This window comes from Amia ocellicauda, chromosome 15, assembly GCF_036373705.1.
Source record: "Amia ocellicauda isolate fAmiCal2 chromosome 15, fAmiCal2.hap1, whole genome shotgun sequence".
Lineage (NCBI taxonomy): Eukaryota > Metazoa > Chordata > Actinopteri > Amiiformes > Amiidae > Amia > Amia ocellicauda.
Window position 1 is genome coordinate 29,782,505 of NC_089864.1, and position 20,153 is coordinate 29,802,657.

General features: G+C 37.1%; 2 protein-coding genes across 3 annotated transcripts in view; both read right to left on the reverse strand.

Annotated features, from left to right (window-relative positions):
* Window positions 1–3,220, reverse strand: part of itfg2 (integrin alpha FG-GAP repeat containing 2) — a 62,676-nt gene extending 59,456 nt beyond the window's left edge. The window contains exons 1-4 of the mRNA XM_066724643.1: window positions 2,965–3,220; window positions 2,385–2,480; window positions 1,439–1,480; window positions 495–669 (exon numbers count right to left, since the gene is read on the reverse strand). Of these exons, the coding sequence (XP_066580740.1) occupies window positions 495–669; window positions 1,439–1,480; window positions 2,385–2,480; window positions 2,965–3,060 (409 nt within the window). The 5' untranslated portion in view covers window positions 3,061–3,220. The remainder of the gene's footprint in view (window positions 1–494; window positions 670–1,438; window positions 1,481–2,384; window positions 2,481–2,964) is intronic.
* Window positions 3,221–4,394: 1,174 nt separating this feature from the next.
* The window catches only part of usp18 (ubiquitin specific peptidase 18), a 36,952-nt gene continuing 21,193 nt past the window's right edge, over window positions 4,395–20,153 (reverse strand). The window contains exons 5-10 of one of the 2 annotated variants that reach the window (XM_066724644.1): window positions 18,029–18,163; window positions 13,831–13,923; window positions 12,905–13,076; window positions 9,575–9,705; window positions 8,151–8,194; window positions 4,395–5,393 (exon numbers count right to left, since the gene is read on the reverse strand). In XM_066724644.1, coding sequence (XP_066580741.1) covers window positions 5,333–5,393; window positions 8,151–8,194; window positions 9,575–9,705; window positions 12,905–13,076; window positions 13,831–13,923; window positions 18,029–18,163 — 636 coding nt within the window. In that variant the 3' untranslated portion in view covers window positions 4,395–5,332. The remainder of the gene's footprint in view (window positions 5,394–8,150; window positions 8,195–9,574; window positions 9,706–12,904; window positions 13,077–13,830; window positions 13,924–18,028; window positions 18,164–20,153) is intronic. The other variant, XM_066724645.1, reaches the window with a different exon arrangement.

The window sequence follows — 20,153 nt, forward strand, 5'->3', positions numbered from 1 at the left end:
GAAATTCTATATTCTCATAAATTATATAAATTCCCATCTGATAACAACAAAGCAGCATGGAAAGTGTAAAACTACATGCGATGAAAAAATATTAAAATAGGAGATATAGGAATGAATGTCCTACCAAAGTATGACGATTAAGAAAGTGGAAATGGAAAGGCAGGTCGTGTTTAATAAAAGTTTAACAATTTCACAAAAATAATCCCTGGGAATTAAGTGTAGTCCCAGTAGGTAATGGCATAATACTAGTGTTCCAGAATATCCTATTTAAAAGACTGATTTGAACAAATTCTGCTATTGGAAATTAAGTCTCTTAAGTCTCTCAACTGATAGTAGATGTTACAATAATGTTACATTTTTGTGATCTGAACAGAGAATGGGTTTCTCCAGCGCAGTCACTATAAGGTTGTACAGAAGTAACATTTAGAAAATCTGAAAATATCCCTAATTGAACAAACTAAATGAGCAGTTCCCTACTAGACCAAGATGTTTACCAATGTCACTGATGAGAATGACCTTGGTGTTGGCAGGAATGTGCTGTGTGAAACAAGGCCTCTGGTCTTCCCCAAACTGCAACTCCGGGTAGATGGATGCCTCTAATTTTGAAGTGGAAGTGCTCAGGTCAAACAGGTGGAACCAGCCCTCGGTACCCACAGCAACCACAAAGTTCTGTAGGCAAAATGCAGGCAAGTGCTAAATACACTATAGCAGTGGTTCTCAAACCTGTCCTGGAGTACCACCTACCCTGATGGATTTTGTTCCAACCTAAATCAGAGCCCTTTTATTATTTTTAACAGGAGGGGTTTTAAGTTAAGTATACATTTGTATAAAGAAATTATTAAGGAGCCAACATTTTATCAGTTACACAATTTGAGGGAGTCAAATGTAATCAAATTACTTAAATTAAGGGTCCAATTAAGTAATTAAGAGCTCAGTTGAAACAAAAACCAGCAGGGCAGGTGGTACTCCACGACAGGTTTGAGAACCACTGCACTATAGCATGTATTCATTGTATTTTTTTTTTTTTGCATGACTTTTCACATTATAAATCTCAAATGCTGCTTTTATTAAAACACTGATGGGACATTTCAATCTGTCATGCAAAGAAACACACAGACTAAATCAACTTTTAAACAATCTTGATGAAAATGCTTGTTACTTAGACTTAAGTTCCAAATATTGTATTTTTTTTAAAGCTACTCAATTGATAGTAGATGGATACTCTCATTTCAAATTTATATTTCAAATATCTAAATTAGAAAACGATTGCATGCCAAAACCCAATCTGTTTCCAGAACCAGTGGGCACTGGAATGGTGAAATGTCCAACTGTAAATTCCATAACCAAACCTATAAAACGTGGTGCATTTCACACTTTCTGGTTATATTGTTCCTTTATAGAGATGTGCAGACGGACACAAATCAATGCTTTGTCTTACCTTTCCCTTGTTACAAATATCTCCAACTCCCACACAGGTGAGCTAAAAGAAAAAAAAAAGTTCCCATCCCATCAAGTTTCAGGATTATAAATGGAGATATTCGGAGACAGTTTATATTAGTTTGATTAAATGCATGTAAAAATCTGCTTAGTAATCCCAAAAGTACTTCATTTATTGGTATCACTTCAGGGATTAACTAAATATATTAAATGTATATTTGGGAAGGGTAAATATTTATTTTGAAACAAATAAAATCTAGCCATTCCCCCCCAATATAGGTTTGACACTGTAATAAGATATTGCCATCTTGATGCAATATGCCGAATAAAATTAAATAACTTGTCTTTGTCCAGGCAGGGAGATATTAAAAGCTGAAATATTTGTATGGTAGTAATAGATGCTTGTTGACCAGATATAACCGTAGGCCTACATAACCTAAACATGTTCAACTGTCTTCACCAACATCCTGTGAATGTTTGTCCTCATATACAAAAGTTCCTCTGCACACACATTAGAACTGGAGAGCCCCAGCATATTTATTATTTAAACACCTTAATAAAAATCAGTTCAACAATTTGGGTTTGTCGTTTCGATTTTTCATTTATTTGTCCCAAATAGTAAGTAATAGTTCAGAGATATACAAAACCAGAATGGAAAAAAGCTTGGCTAGCCCTGCATTACCACATGATCAAATTAAATTAGAAACCAGTTAACTGTGACGAGAAACTTAAATTCTGTGGACACTAATAACTTTAGAAAGAACACAATGGAATGACAACCTGATAACTGAGCATAGGAATGGGGATTTCAAGACAAATACTTTAAGGCAAGGGTTTGTGCATTTCACAATAAATATGAAAGGAAATCTGCACTGTATATTGAGGCGCATTGTGTAATGCAACATACACATATAAACACAATACAAATATAAAACTAAGAGCATTACCATTCCGACGCAGGACCGTGTAAGCCAAGGCCGGGATTCATCATTCTTGTACACATACAGCTTCCCATTCGTGTCACCCACCACAAGTTCATTCAGCTGAAACACAAGAAAGGCACAGGTTTAACTACAGAGAGGTTCACTCAGAGATACTCACCTGAAAAGTAGATAAAAACAGTACAGTTTTATTCCTAACCTTTGTGTGCTGTAGGGATATGGAGTTTGGCTGTACTCTTATACAGCGTATTCCTGAAATGTTATGCGTTTATATAAAATAGCTCGCTTTTTTTGTATTTAAGGAAATAGAGAGCGTCGTATGTGTGAAAACTGCACATTAGCCTACTTTGTAGTTGTTTAGCACGAATGACTACCCAAGAAACTGCTTGTACGAGTAGCGTTCGTAGCCTGTTGTGCCGACAGCTTGAGATAAAGCCAAACGCTTCTCCAAATGCTTAAAAACGACTACAGTTAGTTTAACATTTTAATAGGTCGATAGATATAGGCTACAGACAGATATGTAGCATTATTACTCTATTATAATGTAAGCCATACAATTAGAATAGAAATAGAAGATAAATGTTACCATGTCATTGTCTGCATCTCCCAAACAAATTGCATTGGGGAACAATGTCCCCGAGAAATCCAGGCTGACCCGCTGAACATAACTGAGGGAGCGCATCAGCCCGCAGAAAAACACCTGAACGCCAAAGAAAACAGCACCGGATCACTGTGCCCACAAAAAAATTTCAACCGAGGAAGAGTATTACCATGTGATGTAAACATACACAGCATTCATTGAAACACTACGGAGACTGAGACGGGACAAACTTGTGTAACTTCTGTAGCGCATTTTATTTGAACTCGGTTAAGAACACGTGATTCGCTTTGTGATTATGGTCGAGATACATTATTGGTAAATTTATTTGCTTATTCCATGATTATGAATTTATTTTTTATTGTATAGAACCAAGATTGCACAACTGCGAATTAAGAAATGCTGCTGCTCTGGTTTGTAATGCTAGACGCTGTCTTATGCAATAGGCCTATGTAAAATACCCTTTAGGCTTTGTCAAATGTTTTATGCTTTATGTATTTTTTATTTTATTTCTACAGGACAAGGTGACCAAGCATGATTGACCTTTTCCACATTTAAAAAATATAAATAAAACATGTTGTAATATAATATAGTAATTAAGAAAATCGAATTAAGATTATATTATAAAGTCAAATAAATAAAGATTAAATCCAGTGCTGTATTCAAAATAAAATAAAATACCGGTAGGACCCCAGAAACAGCGCCCTCTCATGGTTTTATTACTAAAACTGATAACCTGAGACCATTAGGCTCTTGTGTATAAAACCAGTACTGAAGTTGTTTTGTTTAGTAAAAGTGTTCACACAACTTTATTCACATGGGAAACAAAACTCTGCCAACTGCTCTCATCCTACATGTATACATTAGTAAAATCATACTTTAGCACCACCCTGATTAAACCATAAAATACTGAAATACAACAAATTATCATTGCAAAATTAAGTCAATGTGAAAGAGCATCTCAGGTTTACATATATTTATATATTGTTCGCAATTTTGATGGGTCCTTTTTGCTGATTGGGGAAAGGGAGTATTCACATTACTATGCCGAATCTAAAACGCTCATGATTAACCAATTTGAAACAAGTCTTTCTACGTCTTATACACAACTCCCAAGCTGTGGAAATTGAGACAAATGAATAAAAATGTAACTAAAAACATTCTGGTAGTTCATCCTTGGGGGTTCCAGCCACAGCAAGATTCAAACCCCAGTCTCCTGTGCCACTGTGCAGCTACCTTACCGCATCACCAAAAGGTCCAGGCCTCCTTTATTAGTAGCATTATTATTTTATTAAAGTATCATATCTGTAACTGTGGCACTCAAAATAAGTAAATCTGTATAGGAGGTGACCCTGGGGCATGCATGCTTTTGAATCACCTCATTGATGAATGTTGAAGGAAAGATATGCAGAATGCAATTTAAATGAGAATGGAATTATTTTATTATATTTAACATTTTAGTGTCAATGTACAACATGTGTTTCCATTGCCTAATGTATTTACACAATGTTTTAACTGTAAATTGATCTAGTTTAGGAATGCGTGTGTATGTATAGGAGGGGGAGCAAAGTCAATAGTTGCATAGAGCCCAAGTGACACTGAAGTTTTAGAACACCCCCATTTTTCCATTTTTCATTGAAATTTAAGCAGTTCCAAGTCCAGTGAATAACTTGAAATGGTAAAAGGTAAGCAGCAAACTGCCAGAGGTTTTAAAAAAAGTTTAGCTTACCAAAAACTATATACTGTGTTACTGCACCCTCTTAAGCATTATTTGGAAGTATTATGCACAGCTCCTGTGCATAGAAGTTACACTGTATTCCTACAATGTGCAAATCGTTTGACAGATTATTCTCTTGGCAAACTGGAAAAAAATGAGGTGTTCTAAAACTTTTGACCGGTAGTATATGTTTTCATTTTATTTTGTGCATTTTACTGGTATCCATGACAGTATTAATTCTTATTACTCACAGAAAATACACACATATACATATACAAACTCCGCTTTCGAAAATAATGTTTTATCATTTGAAACAGATAGATGCATCACAGATCATGATTATACTTGAAAAATGTAAAGAAAAAAATCCATGACCTCTACAAATACTATTCCTAACAAATGTATAAATATACAAACTATGCAGAGAAATAATCAATCTCAGAAAGCATACATTTCTTGAAGGGTACTTGAAGTTGTCAAATTACCAGGTACAAGTACATTTTCATGTTTCAATAACAGAAAACTAATAGAAACTAAACTGTAGTTTTTGCAAATTGATATAAATGTGATTTACATGGAATGTGATTTTTTTTTAAATCCACTAAATTCTTTGACATCTGGGTGTCCCCTTCTAATTTATCAGTTGGAACTCTGGGGCATTTTGTCTTGCCTTCTTTGATACATCAACATATATGCACACCTGCAATACAGAACAAAGATATAATCATTAACAGTGAAATGTGTGGATATTTGAAGACCAAAATTAGAGAATTCACATTTCGCACTGGAGCTTAGACCTTTGAACTTTTTTTCTTGGACAATGCACTCCGCAGTGATTAAGGAAGAGGTCAAGGAAAAAATAAATGGAGATATCTGCATAAGCATGTAATATTACATTTAAATATACACAGTGCAGTCACAAAGTTTAAAATACTAAACTGCCTCATAGAAACCAAAACTGTACACTGTGATATTCCATGTATGGTAAGACACTGCCAACTGTAGAATTACGAGAAACACAGCTTAACACTGTGAGACTCACTGTAACAACCTCGGGGACAGTGATGGTGGATCCTATTGCATGCTCACTATTTATATGAGAATCAGGCAAACAATCCAACAAGGTAAAATCCAAAAGGCAAATAACAAGGACAGTCCAGATGTCAGTTGATTGGACAAACAGGCTAGACAAGGAGATTCAAGATAGTCAGGAACGTGAAGGCAAATGATCAAAACACAGAAAGACACAATGATTAGAAGAATGCTCAGAAATGACTCTCAAGAGAAGACAAGACTTCACAAGGTGTCTGAGGAACAGAGGGGTATATATATACTCTGGGCAGAGAGAGGCAAGTAACAGAGGTTTTAAGTGTTGGACCAATGGGAGGAGGAGGTGCACATGGGTTTTAGGAATGGAATGTCAGTGACAGGTGAGACCAGCCCTTTCAGTTCTGTACAGACCTTCACAGTGTGTTGTATTCGATTGTTATGAAATCAATAATAATTTTGCTGACTTTGATTCTCTTCGTAGTGCTTATCTATGGCAAAAGAGATCCCACTTTGGATCTAAAAAAGGAAGGGAAAGTTTGGTACACAGCACATCTTATGTTTCCTACAATTTGCAAAGTTTATTTATGTCAAATTATGGTTACCAATTAATTAATATAGATTATATTAGCTGTTTATTAAATTGCATTAGTTATTTAGGGATTATTTAAGTCTTTAAAGGTGTTTGATTAATTTGTTTATGACTGTCCGTACATACTACGCCAGTGACCAGATGAGACCAGATACGAAAGTCATGAGTTTCCAATTGCCGGACCTCCCTTATTAGTTCCATCAATTATGACCACACTGTATATTCAGATTTAGTTTTTCGAAGCATGGTTTGTACAATTAATTTGAAGGTTATTTTTATTTTCAGCACAAAGTTAATATGTATCCCATTCCTGTTTCATCAGCATCAGAATGTGTATACTTTGCCCCAGGGGCGGACAGGGACCTAAAATCCGCCCAGGAAGTTCAAGTTGACTGGCCCACATTTATGCCAAAATCAACATACCGAAATAATAATGAAATCAACACATGCAGCGCGCCATCAAGAAGAAGTATAGGTAAAATATATATATCTGCATTATGTCATTCTGTTACTGTATGCAAATCTCACTTGAGCTCTCTATACCGGCATATGTTGTGCACAGCATGACTTGAATTGAGTGGAGTATCTTGTTACCAAATCCTGGAAAATTAATTCAGGGTTGTCCACTCCTCCCCTTAGATATTACGATAAGCGATGGTTGGAGAGATGATGTGTGCACAAGAGAAAGCGAGAATGCCCAGTTATAAACAGTGTGTAATTGTCAGTGTGTAACAGGCAGAAAACAATAATACAATAAACTAAAACAAATCAAATATAGACCAGCGGCCCACACAGGTCCAAACAGACCGGCCCACCTGTGATTCTCCCGCACTTCCCATTTGCCAGTCCGCCCCTGCTTTGCCCCCACAAAACAAAGCAGATTTTGAAAGCAATAAATCATATTTATATTGACTAGTGCATTTAAAAGCATTAAGTCTCACTAGAGAATCAGAATTAAAATTAATAGGTTTGCTGAGATAGACAGATATGAAAGTTTTCATATTTTTTATGGAATTCTGACATTTATGCCATCCCATGGGTCATGTTTGAGGTAAGCGTGTATTGAACAAAAAAATATATAGGTGGATAGGGGTATTCATGTATATATGTACATGAAGGCATCTTATGGATAGATCAAGTACTCACGCAAGTGTTTCAAGTGGATTGTGTTGTAAAGACCAATTAAAAAAAAAAATCTGCCCATTAAAGCAATTTGCGTGTGATGCAACAACTTGCTAAACCTGGAGCGTGTGGTAGGTCTCAGGTCCACATGACTGTTCCTCAGATCAACACCAGAGGTCTCCCACACTCCCACAACTCACACCTGTCACCAGTTACCTATCCCCTTCCCTTAGTATTTATAATCCTCTGTTCATAAACGTCTTTGTGAAGTTTTGTTTGCCAAATGTAGCAGAATTTCTGAGGCTTACGCCCAGCCCTTACTTTGCCCTTTTGGATGACCTCTATTGTCTAGTTTGCCCGATCACCCGAACTCCTGCTTGTATCTTGACCTCGCTTTACAGATTGCCTTTCAAATAGTGTTTGCTGGCCCCAGACCTTCTGCCTAATTTCTGACATTGTCTTTCCCTCCACTTCACCCTTCACCCTAGTCCGCCCAGGCGTAAGAGTCTCGTATACACAATTGATCAGTTATACGGTACACCTATACTAGTATATCTTCACATAACATGCGATTATTGTAAAATGCAACCTCCACAAATCTGGCCTTCATTTTGTTATCTTTGTTTTTCAAATGCTTTGTACATGGACGACCTTCTACTTCATATGATTTAAAGAAAAGAAAAGCAATTTTACAACCTCCGGGATCCTCCAAATGTACTTTCCACATCCTTCCACGAAACCTGGAAAGGAAAACACTTATGTTCATAAAAATAATAGATGTTTATACATTTTTATTAAGATTTGTCCATTGTTATTCAGGGATATATGGTATTTAATCAGTATCTGATGTGATCATTACCTAATAGTCTTTTTGATCCATTATTTTAGACTGGCATGATTCAAAATGTTAGGTTTTGGACTGACAACAAGGTGCTATTTGTTCTTTTCATTGGTTATAGTCCATTCTGTCTCCTCCTACTCATTGAAGCCTAATGTGAAAATTTCACAGGTCCTCATTCAAAATGATGAAGACTATGTGAGCAAAGAAAGTACAAACATCTTAATCCATGCTTCAAAAATAAATTGGCAAAAGATAATACAAAAACATCAACAATTCAATACACATTCAACATTATGTTTCTTAACAGTTACACATGAACAATAATTAAGTGATTCATCATTATGTTTGAAATGAGAGGACCAGAGAGGAAACTGACTGACTACCTTGGTCTAACACAGGCCCTCAATCTGACTGTTTTCTTGTAAAAGTATGACTGTATATAGATTATCAAACTTTTCAAGTTAGAAAGGGAGTACAGAGGCCTCATGTTAAAAACTAGAAAACAAAAAGTAAAAGGCACAATGACAATTATACAAAAAAGTGGTGATTTGTCATCATGAAGTAAAGGCAGTCATAAACAGAACTAAAAATACTAACTTTATTAGTCGGGGTTTTACATGTATTGCTTATGTGTTGTTTGTGTATAAAGTGCTTCTTTATGCTAGCATGTAACTATATAAACTAAAATTGCATCTTGAGATGAAACATCCTACCCTGAGAAATAAGTAAAAAAACATTTTTAACAAACATTTGTTTAATTGAAAGACAAGTGAAGATAACTGAAGCACTGCTGTGAAATGGGGTGTTTCTTAGCCTATTTACATCAAGAGTACAGGAATACTCTGAAATCAAGCCAGGATTTCAATGCACTTGTTAAAAAATATATTCAGCACATACCTCTTTTAAGTAGGATGTAGATTTGTAAGCCTGTGGTTTAAAGTTCCTGTAGCCAGTAATCTATAATTGTGCTAAGGAATTTGGGTCTGATGTGTTGTTGTTTCTTTATTTTTTTTGGTTTGCATTTTGTAGTTGATGTTTTTTGTCCCTGAATCCCCTAATTTAATGAGTTCTTATCTTTTATGTCTGGTACCTGTAGTTTTATGAACCACATGGCAATATTACACATCTCATTGAAATGAAAAGGGACAGTCATTCTTGACATTATTTTGAAATTCACATTTCAGGATCAATGTTATTATACATCTGTTCAAGCAGAGCTGTGTAGTACAAACATCAGTACATCAGCAGTATCATAGTTAAAGTAAGTTCAATATCTTACTTTGCGAACATAGCTGTCATCAGCATGATTCCAACTTTGATCACTAGATGATTTAATGTAGGCTGTATAATGACCAAATAAAGCTGTGCCGCAGTGCACTATAACAGCAAACAGGTCATACTTTCGTTCTTCTTGTGGACAACACAAATAATAATAATGATTAAATAATATACCTCTCCTTACATTATAGAACCTTAACAAAATATAAAGCAATACATCCTGTATTGCACTTAACATATGTATTGCAGAATTGAACACTTAATATATTGCAGGATTAAACAAGTTTTATTGCATTCTGTTTTTTTGCACGGGGATAAACATGCAATGCAGTAAGGGGACAAGGGACTAGATGTAATAGATGGCTAAATAGACAATAAGGTTGAAATTAGCACATGTAGTACACTATTAGATTATATATATATATATATATATATATATATATATATATATATATATATATATATATATAATCTTTTTAATTGTTTATACACTGGTTTGCAGAAGTATTCAATCCCCTGCAAATTGTTCATATTATGTTTGCCACCGCTTTCAAATTAGACTTTGCATATAGAATCTACATTAACTACTCCAAATTGTAGTAAAAAATGAATAGTCCAATACTGCACATCACCTAGTCAGCACCACCATCCCAACTGTCATGCATTATTATTATTATTATTATTATTATTATTATTATTATTTCTTGGCAGATGCCCTTATCTAGTGGTGGTAGCATCATGGTATGGGGATGCTTCTTTTTAGCAGGGACTGGGAAGATCATAGAGGGGAACATTGATGGTGCAAAGTAAAGGTGAATGCTTGATGAAAACCTGTTTGAGTCAGCCATGACTCTGACACTGGGGAGGAATTTCACATTTCAGAAAGGCAATGATATGAAGCACAAAGCCAAAGCCACACTGGAGTGGTTGAACAAGATAATTAATGTTCTTGATTGGCCCACTCAAAGAATTGAATCTAATTGAAAATGTATGGGGAGACTTGAAGATTGGTGTAAGGTGCTTCAACCAACTACTGACTTAATGTCCTCCTTATATACTCAGCAAAAAAAGAAATGTCCTCTCACTTTCCACTGCTTTTATTTTCAGCAAACTTAACGTGTAAATATTTGTATGAACATAAAATGATTCAACAACTAAGACATAAACTGAACAAGTTTCACAGACATGTGACTAACAGAAATGGAATAATGTGTCCCTGAACAAAGGGGGGGTCAAAATCAAAAGTAACAATCAGTATCTGGTGTGGCCACCAGCTGCATTAAGTACTGCAGTGCATCTCCTCCTCATGGACTGCACCAGATTTGCCAGTTCTTGCTGTGAGATGTTACCCCACTCTTCCACCAAGGCACTTGCAAGTTCCCGGACATTTCTGGGGGGAATGGCCCTAGCCCTCACCCTCCAATCCAACAGGTCCCAGACGTGCTCAATGAGATTGAGATCCGGGCTGTTCGCTGGCCATGGCAGAACACTGACATTCCTGTCTTGCAGGAAATCACGTCCAGCAAAGGTGGGTTTGTGCCCATAGGGACGTTGTTGCCGGTGATGTCTGCTCAGGACCTGCCTTACAACAGGCCTACAACCTGTTGGTCTGCCACTGCGAGGACGATCAGCTGTCCTTCCTGTCTCCCTGTAGCCTGTCTTAGGCGTCTCACAGTACGGACATTGCAATTTATTGCCCTGGCCACTTCTGCAGTTTTCATGCTTCCTTGCAGCATGCCTAAGGCACGTTCACGCAGATGAGCAGGGACCCTGGGCATCTTTCTTTTGGTGTTTTTCAGAGTCAGTACAAAAGTCTCTTTAGTGTCCTAAGTTTTTATAACTGTGACCTTAATTGCCTACCGTCTGTAAGCTGTTAGTGTCTTAACGACTGTTCCACAGGTGCATGTTCATTAATTGTTCATGGTTCATTGAATAATCATGGAAAACATTGTTTAAACCCTTTACAATAAAGATCTGTAAAGTTATTTGGATTTTTACAAAATTATCTTTAAAATACAGTGTCTTGAAAAAGGGACATTTATTTTTTTGCTGAGTATAAAATCATGTTCTGTTTAACCACTACAGCTTTGAATAAAAAAAGTTAGTTTGAAAATGTATGTACAGTTTATTTGCAATTCGACAAAATTAGACATTGTTGGTAGGGGGTGAATACTTCTGCAAACCACTGTAAATGTTTAAACATCTACTGAAAATGTCCAGAAATTTGTACTTTCTGAAAATTGCATTCATGTGGCTTTCAATATTAACTGTTATTGTCCTCTCGTGGGTTTATAGACCAGGCTTGTATTAACTCAAATGTTTTTTTTTTTATCTTAAAACTATATATACAGACAGGTGACAAATTAAATGAAATACCTGAAAAATGGGTGGAGGAACATAATGAATGCAGATGGCTCCAAAGAGGTGAACTGCATGATACAATTAACATCCTATCATGCTCTGTGGCATGTATAAAAATTCTGAGCAGGCCCAGTTTACCTCGATTTTGGATCAAGATGGCAAGAGGAAAGGATCTAAGTGACTTTGAAAGAGGGGTCATTATTGGGGTACGAATGGCAGGAGTCACAAAAATTGCTCAGTTGGCTAGTGTTTCAATAGGAACAGTGACTAAAGTTATGCATTTAGATCTATGGGAAAGATATCAGTAAACAGGGTTGGTCAAAAGCGCATATTGGATGACCGTGATGCTCATGCATGAATGTGTTATGTAAGGAAAAACAGAGCAATTATTTCCCAGGTGGTCGAGTGCATGTGTGGTGTACACCAAGAGAACAGTACATGCCTGACTGCTTGACCCCTACAGTGAGGGGGTCCGGAGGCTCTGTTATGCTGTGGGGGGCATTTTCCTGCCATGGTTTGGGTCCACTTGTCCCCTTAGAGGGAATCATATGCTATGGTCTTCACAGTCACCAGATCTCAACCCAATTTAACAATTGAGATTTTGGACTGACGTGTTAGACAGCGCTCTCCACCACCATTATTATAACACCAAATGAGGGAATATTTTTTGGAAGAATGGTGTTCCATCCCTCCAGTAGAGTTCAGAGACTCGTAGAATCTATGCCAAGACACACTGAATCTGCTCTGGTGGCTCGTGGTGGCCCAACACCTTTTTTCCTTTAATTTGTCACCCGTCTGTATGCGTGAGTGTGTGTGTGTGTGTGTGTGTGTGTGTGTGTGTATGTTTGTGTGTGTTATCAAGGACATGTTTACACAATGTTTAAATGCTATTGCAGGAGCTTCATAGACCAGGAAAAAGCAGAACGTTCTCCCAAAACACAAGCAGTGCACAAAATAAAATCTCACATTACCTCCTGGGTGCTCTCTGAAATCTGGTCTCGCCGCAGAATGGTTTGAAAATCAAGAACTTCTGGGAACTTCACTTCACAGTTAAGCTTCTTAGTATAGCCTGATCTTAGTGAATAACCAGACCTTTTCAGGTGAAGACACAGGACATTGGGCAGTGAGACCAGCTTGAACCCCTTCGTTAAAATTCAGAGATGATAATTGGTTACTGTAGATCTGAGTTCACTCCAGATGTCGATCTTTTTCCCATTTTGTCTTCTGGCCCTTTGTTCACAGTTTCCCCTATTATTGGTTTATTAGCAGACCTGTCTCTTGTTTCCTTGCTTCATCTGTTCACTGTATATATACCTCTCTGTTCCTTTGCTCTTCACAGAGTCTTGATAACTCTCCACAGTTGTTTCCGCATTTTCGCTGACTTATCTTATTGTGTTCCTGACCTACCTTCCTCTCTATGACCCTGTTCTTCTGAGTCTCTACTCTGTGTTGTTTGCTTGATGCAATAACTCTCTGCCTGTCCCCACGACCTTGATTCTTGCATCACCTTCATTGTACTGTTTTGCTGGCTCCAGACCCTTGCTAGTTCTGGCCCTTCCTCTCTCACCTCCATACTTGGTTTCATTCCCCTGGCCACGAAGACTCTGACACCTACATTGTTTCAATGACCCATGGAACCCTGTTTCCACCACCCAAAAAAGTATGAGATTTTGTTTGCTTGTTAAAGTCAGACTAATTTATGTTTCTATTTCCTCCTTCTATTTCTTGGTAACATTTGACTTACTGCAAATGACTACATCATCAGTTGTTTCTACCAACCTACATTTAAAACAGGCAGGATTGTGTGGCATGATATACATGTCAGATAAAGATGATTTATGGTTTTAGGGATATAAAACATAAAAAACATTTAAAAAACAAATAGCAAGCAGTTACCTGTTTAGTTGGCTTTCTTTCTCCACACCTTTCACATAAGCAAAAATTTCCAGTTATATCCTGCAGTTCAAAGAAGCAGTGGATACAGTTTTCCTAGAAATAGATGAAAACGAGACCAGAATCAATCACTCAATATTCAATAAAATTAAAGCTCTAATTTATTTTATTTAACCCGTCCGACATGCAAACAATTTAAAAATCATATATATTTTGAATTCAGGTATGGTCCAAGAGCACTTTTATACTTTTTTACAGAAGTAGTAGGAGTTTCATGAAAATTGTTCTGTGAAACATAGTAACTCAGGAATAAATAATATTTTTCAGAGAAGGATGGAGTCTGATCAAATGTCGACTACCTCAAGTTACTGTATGTCACTGTAAAGGTGGTCAAATGGTGTAGAAGAAGGCAGACCAAAACCAAGATAAAGTGCAAAAAGGTGGATTTTATTGAGGCATTGACAGATTTAAAAAAAAAAAATACAGCAACAAAAATATAACAAAAAATAAGGACATAATAATTATGATAAAAGTAAAATAAAATCCATCAACTTCTATTTCAGCAATTGAATAGTCATTTAGCTATATTTAGCTTTATCTAACTATACCTTGAGTGTGTGTACTGAGTGTGTCATTCTTAAGTATATAGTTATAGATAGAACGATAATCACAGACTGTGTATTACAGCTGAGCGAGTATTGCAGAGGACACTTAATTATTTACTTAGTTTTTTAGCTATATGCAGCCCATTTTACCACATGGTAAAATCAATATTTGCCCACGATAGAAGTTGAGTTGTGCACCTTTGATGTGCACATAATGTGTGCTGGATGTAATACTGTGGTTATGAGACTCAATCAAAAACATGCGCTTATATTAGGGCTGCACGTTGATAATTAAAAATTGTGCCAATTAATTGAATTTAACTTACTTAAATAATTTAAATCATAAACATACAAGTTATTATTTGACCTGTTTCCTGATGGCAAGGATGCTACACAAATAAACCCCAAAGAGCATCCCCTCTTCATACCCATAAGTGCAGCTCAATACAATCTTTATATCTTTATATTACCTGTTTTAACGCCTCATAACCGCAGTATTACATCCAGCACACACTATGCAAATAAATGTAGCGCTACCATAGGGTTACACACAATAATTTAAACATTGTAGCATACTTATCATATCGTGATGAAGGCTATACACAATTACCCTACTTCATCACATTTCCCCCCCTTTAAGAATTTTCGATTTTGAAAAGGCGAGAAAGAAACTCTGCTGTCACATTCTGAACTCCATCCCTGTATTTAATGTTGAACCTGAAGAGCTGCAGGGACAAATAACATCTGGTTATACGTGCATTTGCGTCCTTCATAGTATTCAACCACTTGAGTGCCTGATGATCAGTCTGTAGTACAAATTCTTGTCCCAGCAGGTAATATTTTAAGGAGTCAATTTCAGTAGTTGAATTTCAAATTTCTCTGGGAAAATACTTTCTGCTAAATTAAGAATGGTTTCCTTGCTCCCCCTGCAAAAGCCCTGAGACGAACCTCTGAATCATCGGTCTGCACTATAATTCAAAATCTGGACTCTGCAGAATGGGCTCATTACACATACAGTCATTTTGGCAAATTGTTGTTCACTGTACCCTATTTGGGCTGGATTTTTGGGTCAGTTCAGTCAATTTTGATGCAAGGCTGGAAAAACCTATAAACCTTCAATACCATTCAACCAAACCCAGAAAATACCTAGCTTGCTTGTTTGTTGTGAGGACTGGACACTACTGGACAGCCTTCTCATCCTGGGGCTGAATTGCCTCCCCACACTGTTTGGATGGAGAAAGTGAGGAGTCCACATAGACTCCTAGGCCTTTCTCATGCGATACTTCATCTAGTTCTATTCCTCCCATAGTGTAATTATAGTGGACATTTTTGTTACCTGCATGTATTACCTTGCACTTGTCCACATTGAATTTCATCTGCCAGGTATCGGCCCACAACTGAATGTTATCCAAGTCCCTTTGAATAGCCTGTGCTGCCGAGATTGTATCTGCTGAGCCACCTATTTTAGTATCATCGGCAAATTTGACAAGTTTGCTAACTATCCCAGAGTCCAGATCATTAATATAGATTAGAAAAAGCAAAGGCCCTAGTACTGATCCCTGTGGAACTCCACTAACAACCTCACTCCAGTTAGAAGCGACTCCTCTAATCAACACCCTCCGTTTCCTATACATCAACCAGTTCATAATCCATCTACTTACATTACCCTGAATGCCTACAGCTTCCAATTTGAGGATCAGTCTTTGGTGTGGAACCCTATCAAAAGCTTTCTGAAAATCTAAGTATATCATATCATATGCTTTCACATGATCTACAGCTGCAGTTGCATGTTGACTATCTCCAAGAATATGGTTTTCATTAAGATGCTCCTCTATTTTCTGTCTAATCATTTTTTCCAACATTTTACAGGTGATGCAGGTGAGACTGATTGTTATGTAATTTCCTTTGTCCCCTTTCTTGTGGATTGGTATGACATTTGCTGTCTTCCAGTCATTTGGCACATCCCCTGTTCTAAGTGTCATTTGGAATAATTGACTAAGCAGCCTATAAATAATTTCTCTAATTTCTTTAAGTACTGTTGGAAATATACCATCTGGCCCAGGTGATTTGTTTGTTTTTAATTCTGTTAGTCCTCCTCCTCATTTATCCTGGACTGATTGTTAACCCGTGGCATGTTATGTGTCTTTCTTTTGAAAAAACCTCTGTGAAATATTCATTTAGAACATTTGCTACATCGTGTTCGTTTTCCAAGATACTTCAATTTTTGCACTTTATCTGTTTTAGCTCCAAGAGCTGTTTCTTTCTATTTCCCTCTTTGCTTTCCTGATCCCTTTCTTAAGATCTCTTTGCAGCTCAACATATTCTATGTATGTTGTTTCATCTCCGTCCCTTTTGTATGTGCTATACAAAATTTTCTTCCTCTTTATATTTTTTGCATACCTCTATTAAACCATTTTGGCCACTGTTTTTTGGTCCTCAATTTGCTAAGTTGTGGTACAAATTTCTCCTGAGCCTCAAGTAGTATATTCTAAAAATATAACCATCCATTTTCAACTGAATCTGTATCCAGTGTGCTCCATTCTACCTCTTCTAAGTGCCGCCTCATACCTTCAAGGTTTGCAAGACCTTTGGTTCTCTAACTAGTGTCCCTCTGACTCTATCTTGGTCATTTGAGAATATCAAGTCAATGCATGCACTGACAAATTGAGTTAGAAAGCAGTCATTTACCATCTCAACCATCTCTATTTCTGCCTCTGTAGTCCCAACCGGGCTAATATTGCTATTATTTTGAGTTTGATAGGAATATTTGTATCTTATTTTAAAATTAAAATATTAAACTATTTCATGTTGTGATGCTATTACTTGCTTTTGCAGTATGTATGTATCATATATCACATGTCTGTTTGTCTGTTAAGACTTGTGTTAGAATATTTCACACTCTCAACCCACCAGTATCAAAACTCACATCTGTGGAATATATTTTTTTTTATTAAAAAGAAAAAAGGGACTGTTCATGTATACTATACTATACTGTACAGTATATGTATTATGCTTTGTATCTTAGAGCAGACCAATAAAATAATAGATAATTGAAATTGAAAAGCACACCTTAAATAACACAAACATGCAAATTATAAATGTACACTAAAATCCATAACCTGTCAATGTAGTTTAGAAGCTGAAAAGTTGTATGCAACTGTTTCCCTTGCTAATGTTTCTGGGTTGTAATTTGGTGAGGAAGGGGTTGATAAAACAAGCAGAATTGCAGCCTTCCATAACCTAGATGTGGCTATCTTTGCATTGTAATGACCCTATTAAACCCATAAGATGTATTTCTATAATCAGATTTCATCAGACATGTTTTAATCATACTATGAGTTTGCAAACAATTTGGTATTATGATTTTTATAACAACAGGGGTATGCTATTAACTATCAAACTAAGTTATGACAAACAGTCCTTCACTGTTAAGTAAAATTATAAAATGCACTTGGACAAATTTGGAAACTGCTGAATAAACACATTGTCTTGCAGAAACTGAGCTAAATAAACATATTTTCTTATGGTTGGGCAACACTCCACTTTGAGGCCACAGATAACTTTTGATGTGCACAGAACTGCGGTGGAAGACTCACCACTGTGTTGGAACAGTCAGAGATAGGCAGTGGGAGGCTGAGGAAGTAGCTGGTGTCCTTAGTGAGGTAAAAACATGTCTGACACTGCAGGTTTTGCTCCACTGTAATTTTGTACAACTGCTTGATTTCTTGTGCCTAGAGCATGAAACAGGAAAAATAAAAAGACAAATCCCAGTATTAGTGACTCTCTAATAAATCTATTGGTTTTCCATTTGTTTTGATTAAGAATTCAAACACATTTTCTCTTTCATTGTTTACAGGTGTGAAATTAAACAAATTGCAAATGTGAATGCTATGGAACACATAGAGATTTGAGAGGCTCAGGAAGACATTTGTGGAACTGGCTCTTTGACTGTTATGTCTAAATACAATGAATGATAGTAGAAACAAACTATATAACCACAGTGCAGCTGGTCGAAGGATTTTACTGGCCTCAGTTTTATATTTAACATATTAGTTATAGTTTAATCAGTTTTGCCAAATATACAGTGTCTGTAGAATATCTACACCCCCTTTCAAAATGCCTTATAGCCTAGAATTAACCTGGATTCAAAAATGTTTTTCATTTATCTACACATTCTACCACACAACTTCCAAGTGAAAAAAAAAATTGTAGACCAGGGGTCCCCAACCTATGGTCTGCGGGCTGAATTTGGCCATTTCAATTGTTTTGATTGTCCTGCTATATATGTGCTGAAATAAACAAATTAATAAAATTGCTCTAAATTGTGCTGTGCTGAGCTATACAGAAAAGAGGAAGGAAAAACTGGAACATCTGAATTAAAATCTCTCTTCCCAACAAGGCATCTTTGTCAAGAGGCATGAGACAAACATTTCGTTTCTCAGAGCCAGTTATGAAATCTTGGAGCTAATCGCTGCTGCAGGAAAGCCTTTCACCAAGTGCAAGCTGATAAAGAAATACATCATGAAAGCAGTGGACGAGGTATGCCCAGAGAAAAGAGATGTATTTCAAGTGTTGAGTCTCTCAGCTACCACTGTAATCAGGAAGGTACAGGATCAAGTGATCAAGTGATGATCTGCTACAGTAAGGGAAAAAATTATTTGATCCCCTGCTGATTTTGTACGTTTGCCCACTGACAAAGAAATGATAATGTGCTTCTTCTTGAGCCACTCCTTTGTTGCCTTGGCTGTGTGTTTTGGGACATTGTCATGCTGGAATACCCATCCATGACCCATTTTCAATGCCCTGGCTGAGGGAAGGAGGTTCTCACCCAAGATTTGACGGTACATTACCCCGTCCATTGTCCCTTTGATGCGGTGCAGTTGTCCTGTCCCCTTAGCAGAAAACCCCCCCCAAAGAATAATGTTTCCACCTCCATGTTTGACGGTGGAGATGGTGTTCTTGGGGTCATAGGCAGCATTCCTCCTCCTCCAAACACGGCGAGTTGAGTTGATGCCAAAGAATTTGATTTTGGTCTCATCTGACCACAACACTTTCACCCAGTTCTCCTCTGAATCATTCAAGATGTTCATTGGCAAACTTCAGACAGGCCTGTACATGTGCTTTCTTGAGCAGGGGGACCTTGCGGGCGCTGCAGGATTTCAGTCATTCACGGCATAGTGTGTTACCAATTGTTTTCTTGGTGACTATGGTCCCAGCTGCCTTGAGATCATTAACAAGATCCTCCCGTGTAGTTCTGGGCTGATTCCTCACCGTTCTCATGATCATTGAAACTCCACGAGGTGAGATCTTGCATGGAGCCCCAGACCGAGGGAGACTGACAGTTATTTTGTGTTTCTTCCAGGTGTGAATAATCGCACCAACTGTTGTCACCTTCTCACCAAGCTGCTTGGCGATGGTCTTGTAGCCCATTCTAGCCTTGTGTAGGACATCCTTGGACAGCTCTTTGGTCTTGGCCATGGTGGAGAATCTGATTGATTGATTGCTTCTGTGGATAGGTGTCTTTTATACAGGTAACGAGCTGAGTGCTCGCCATGGGAGTATAGCTCATTACCTATATAAAAGACACCTGGGAGCCAGAAATCTTGCTGATTGATAGGGGATCAAATACTTAGTTCACTCATTAACATGCAAATCAATTTATAACTTTTTTTAAATGCGTTTTTCTGGATTTGTTTGTAGTTATTCTGTCTCTCACTGTTA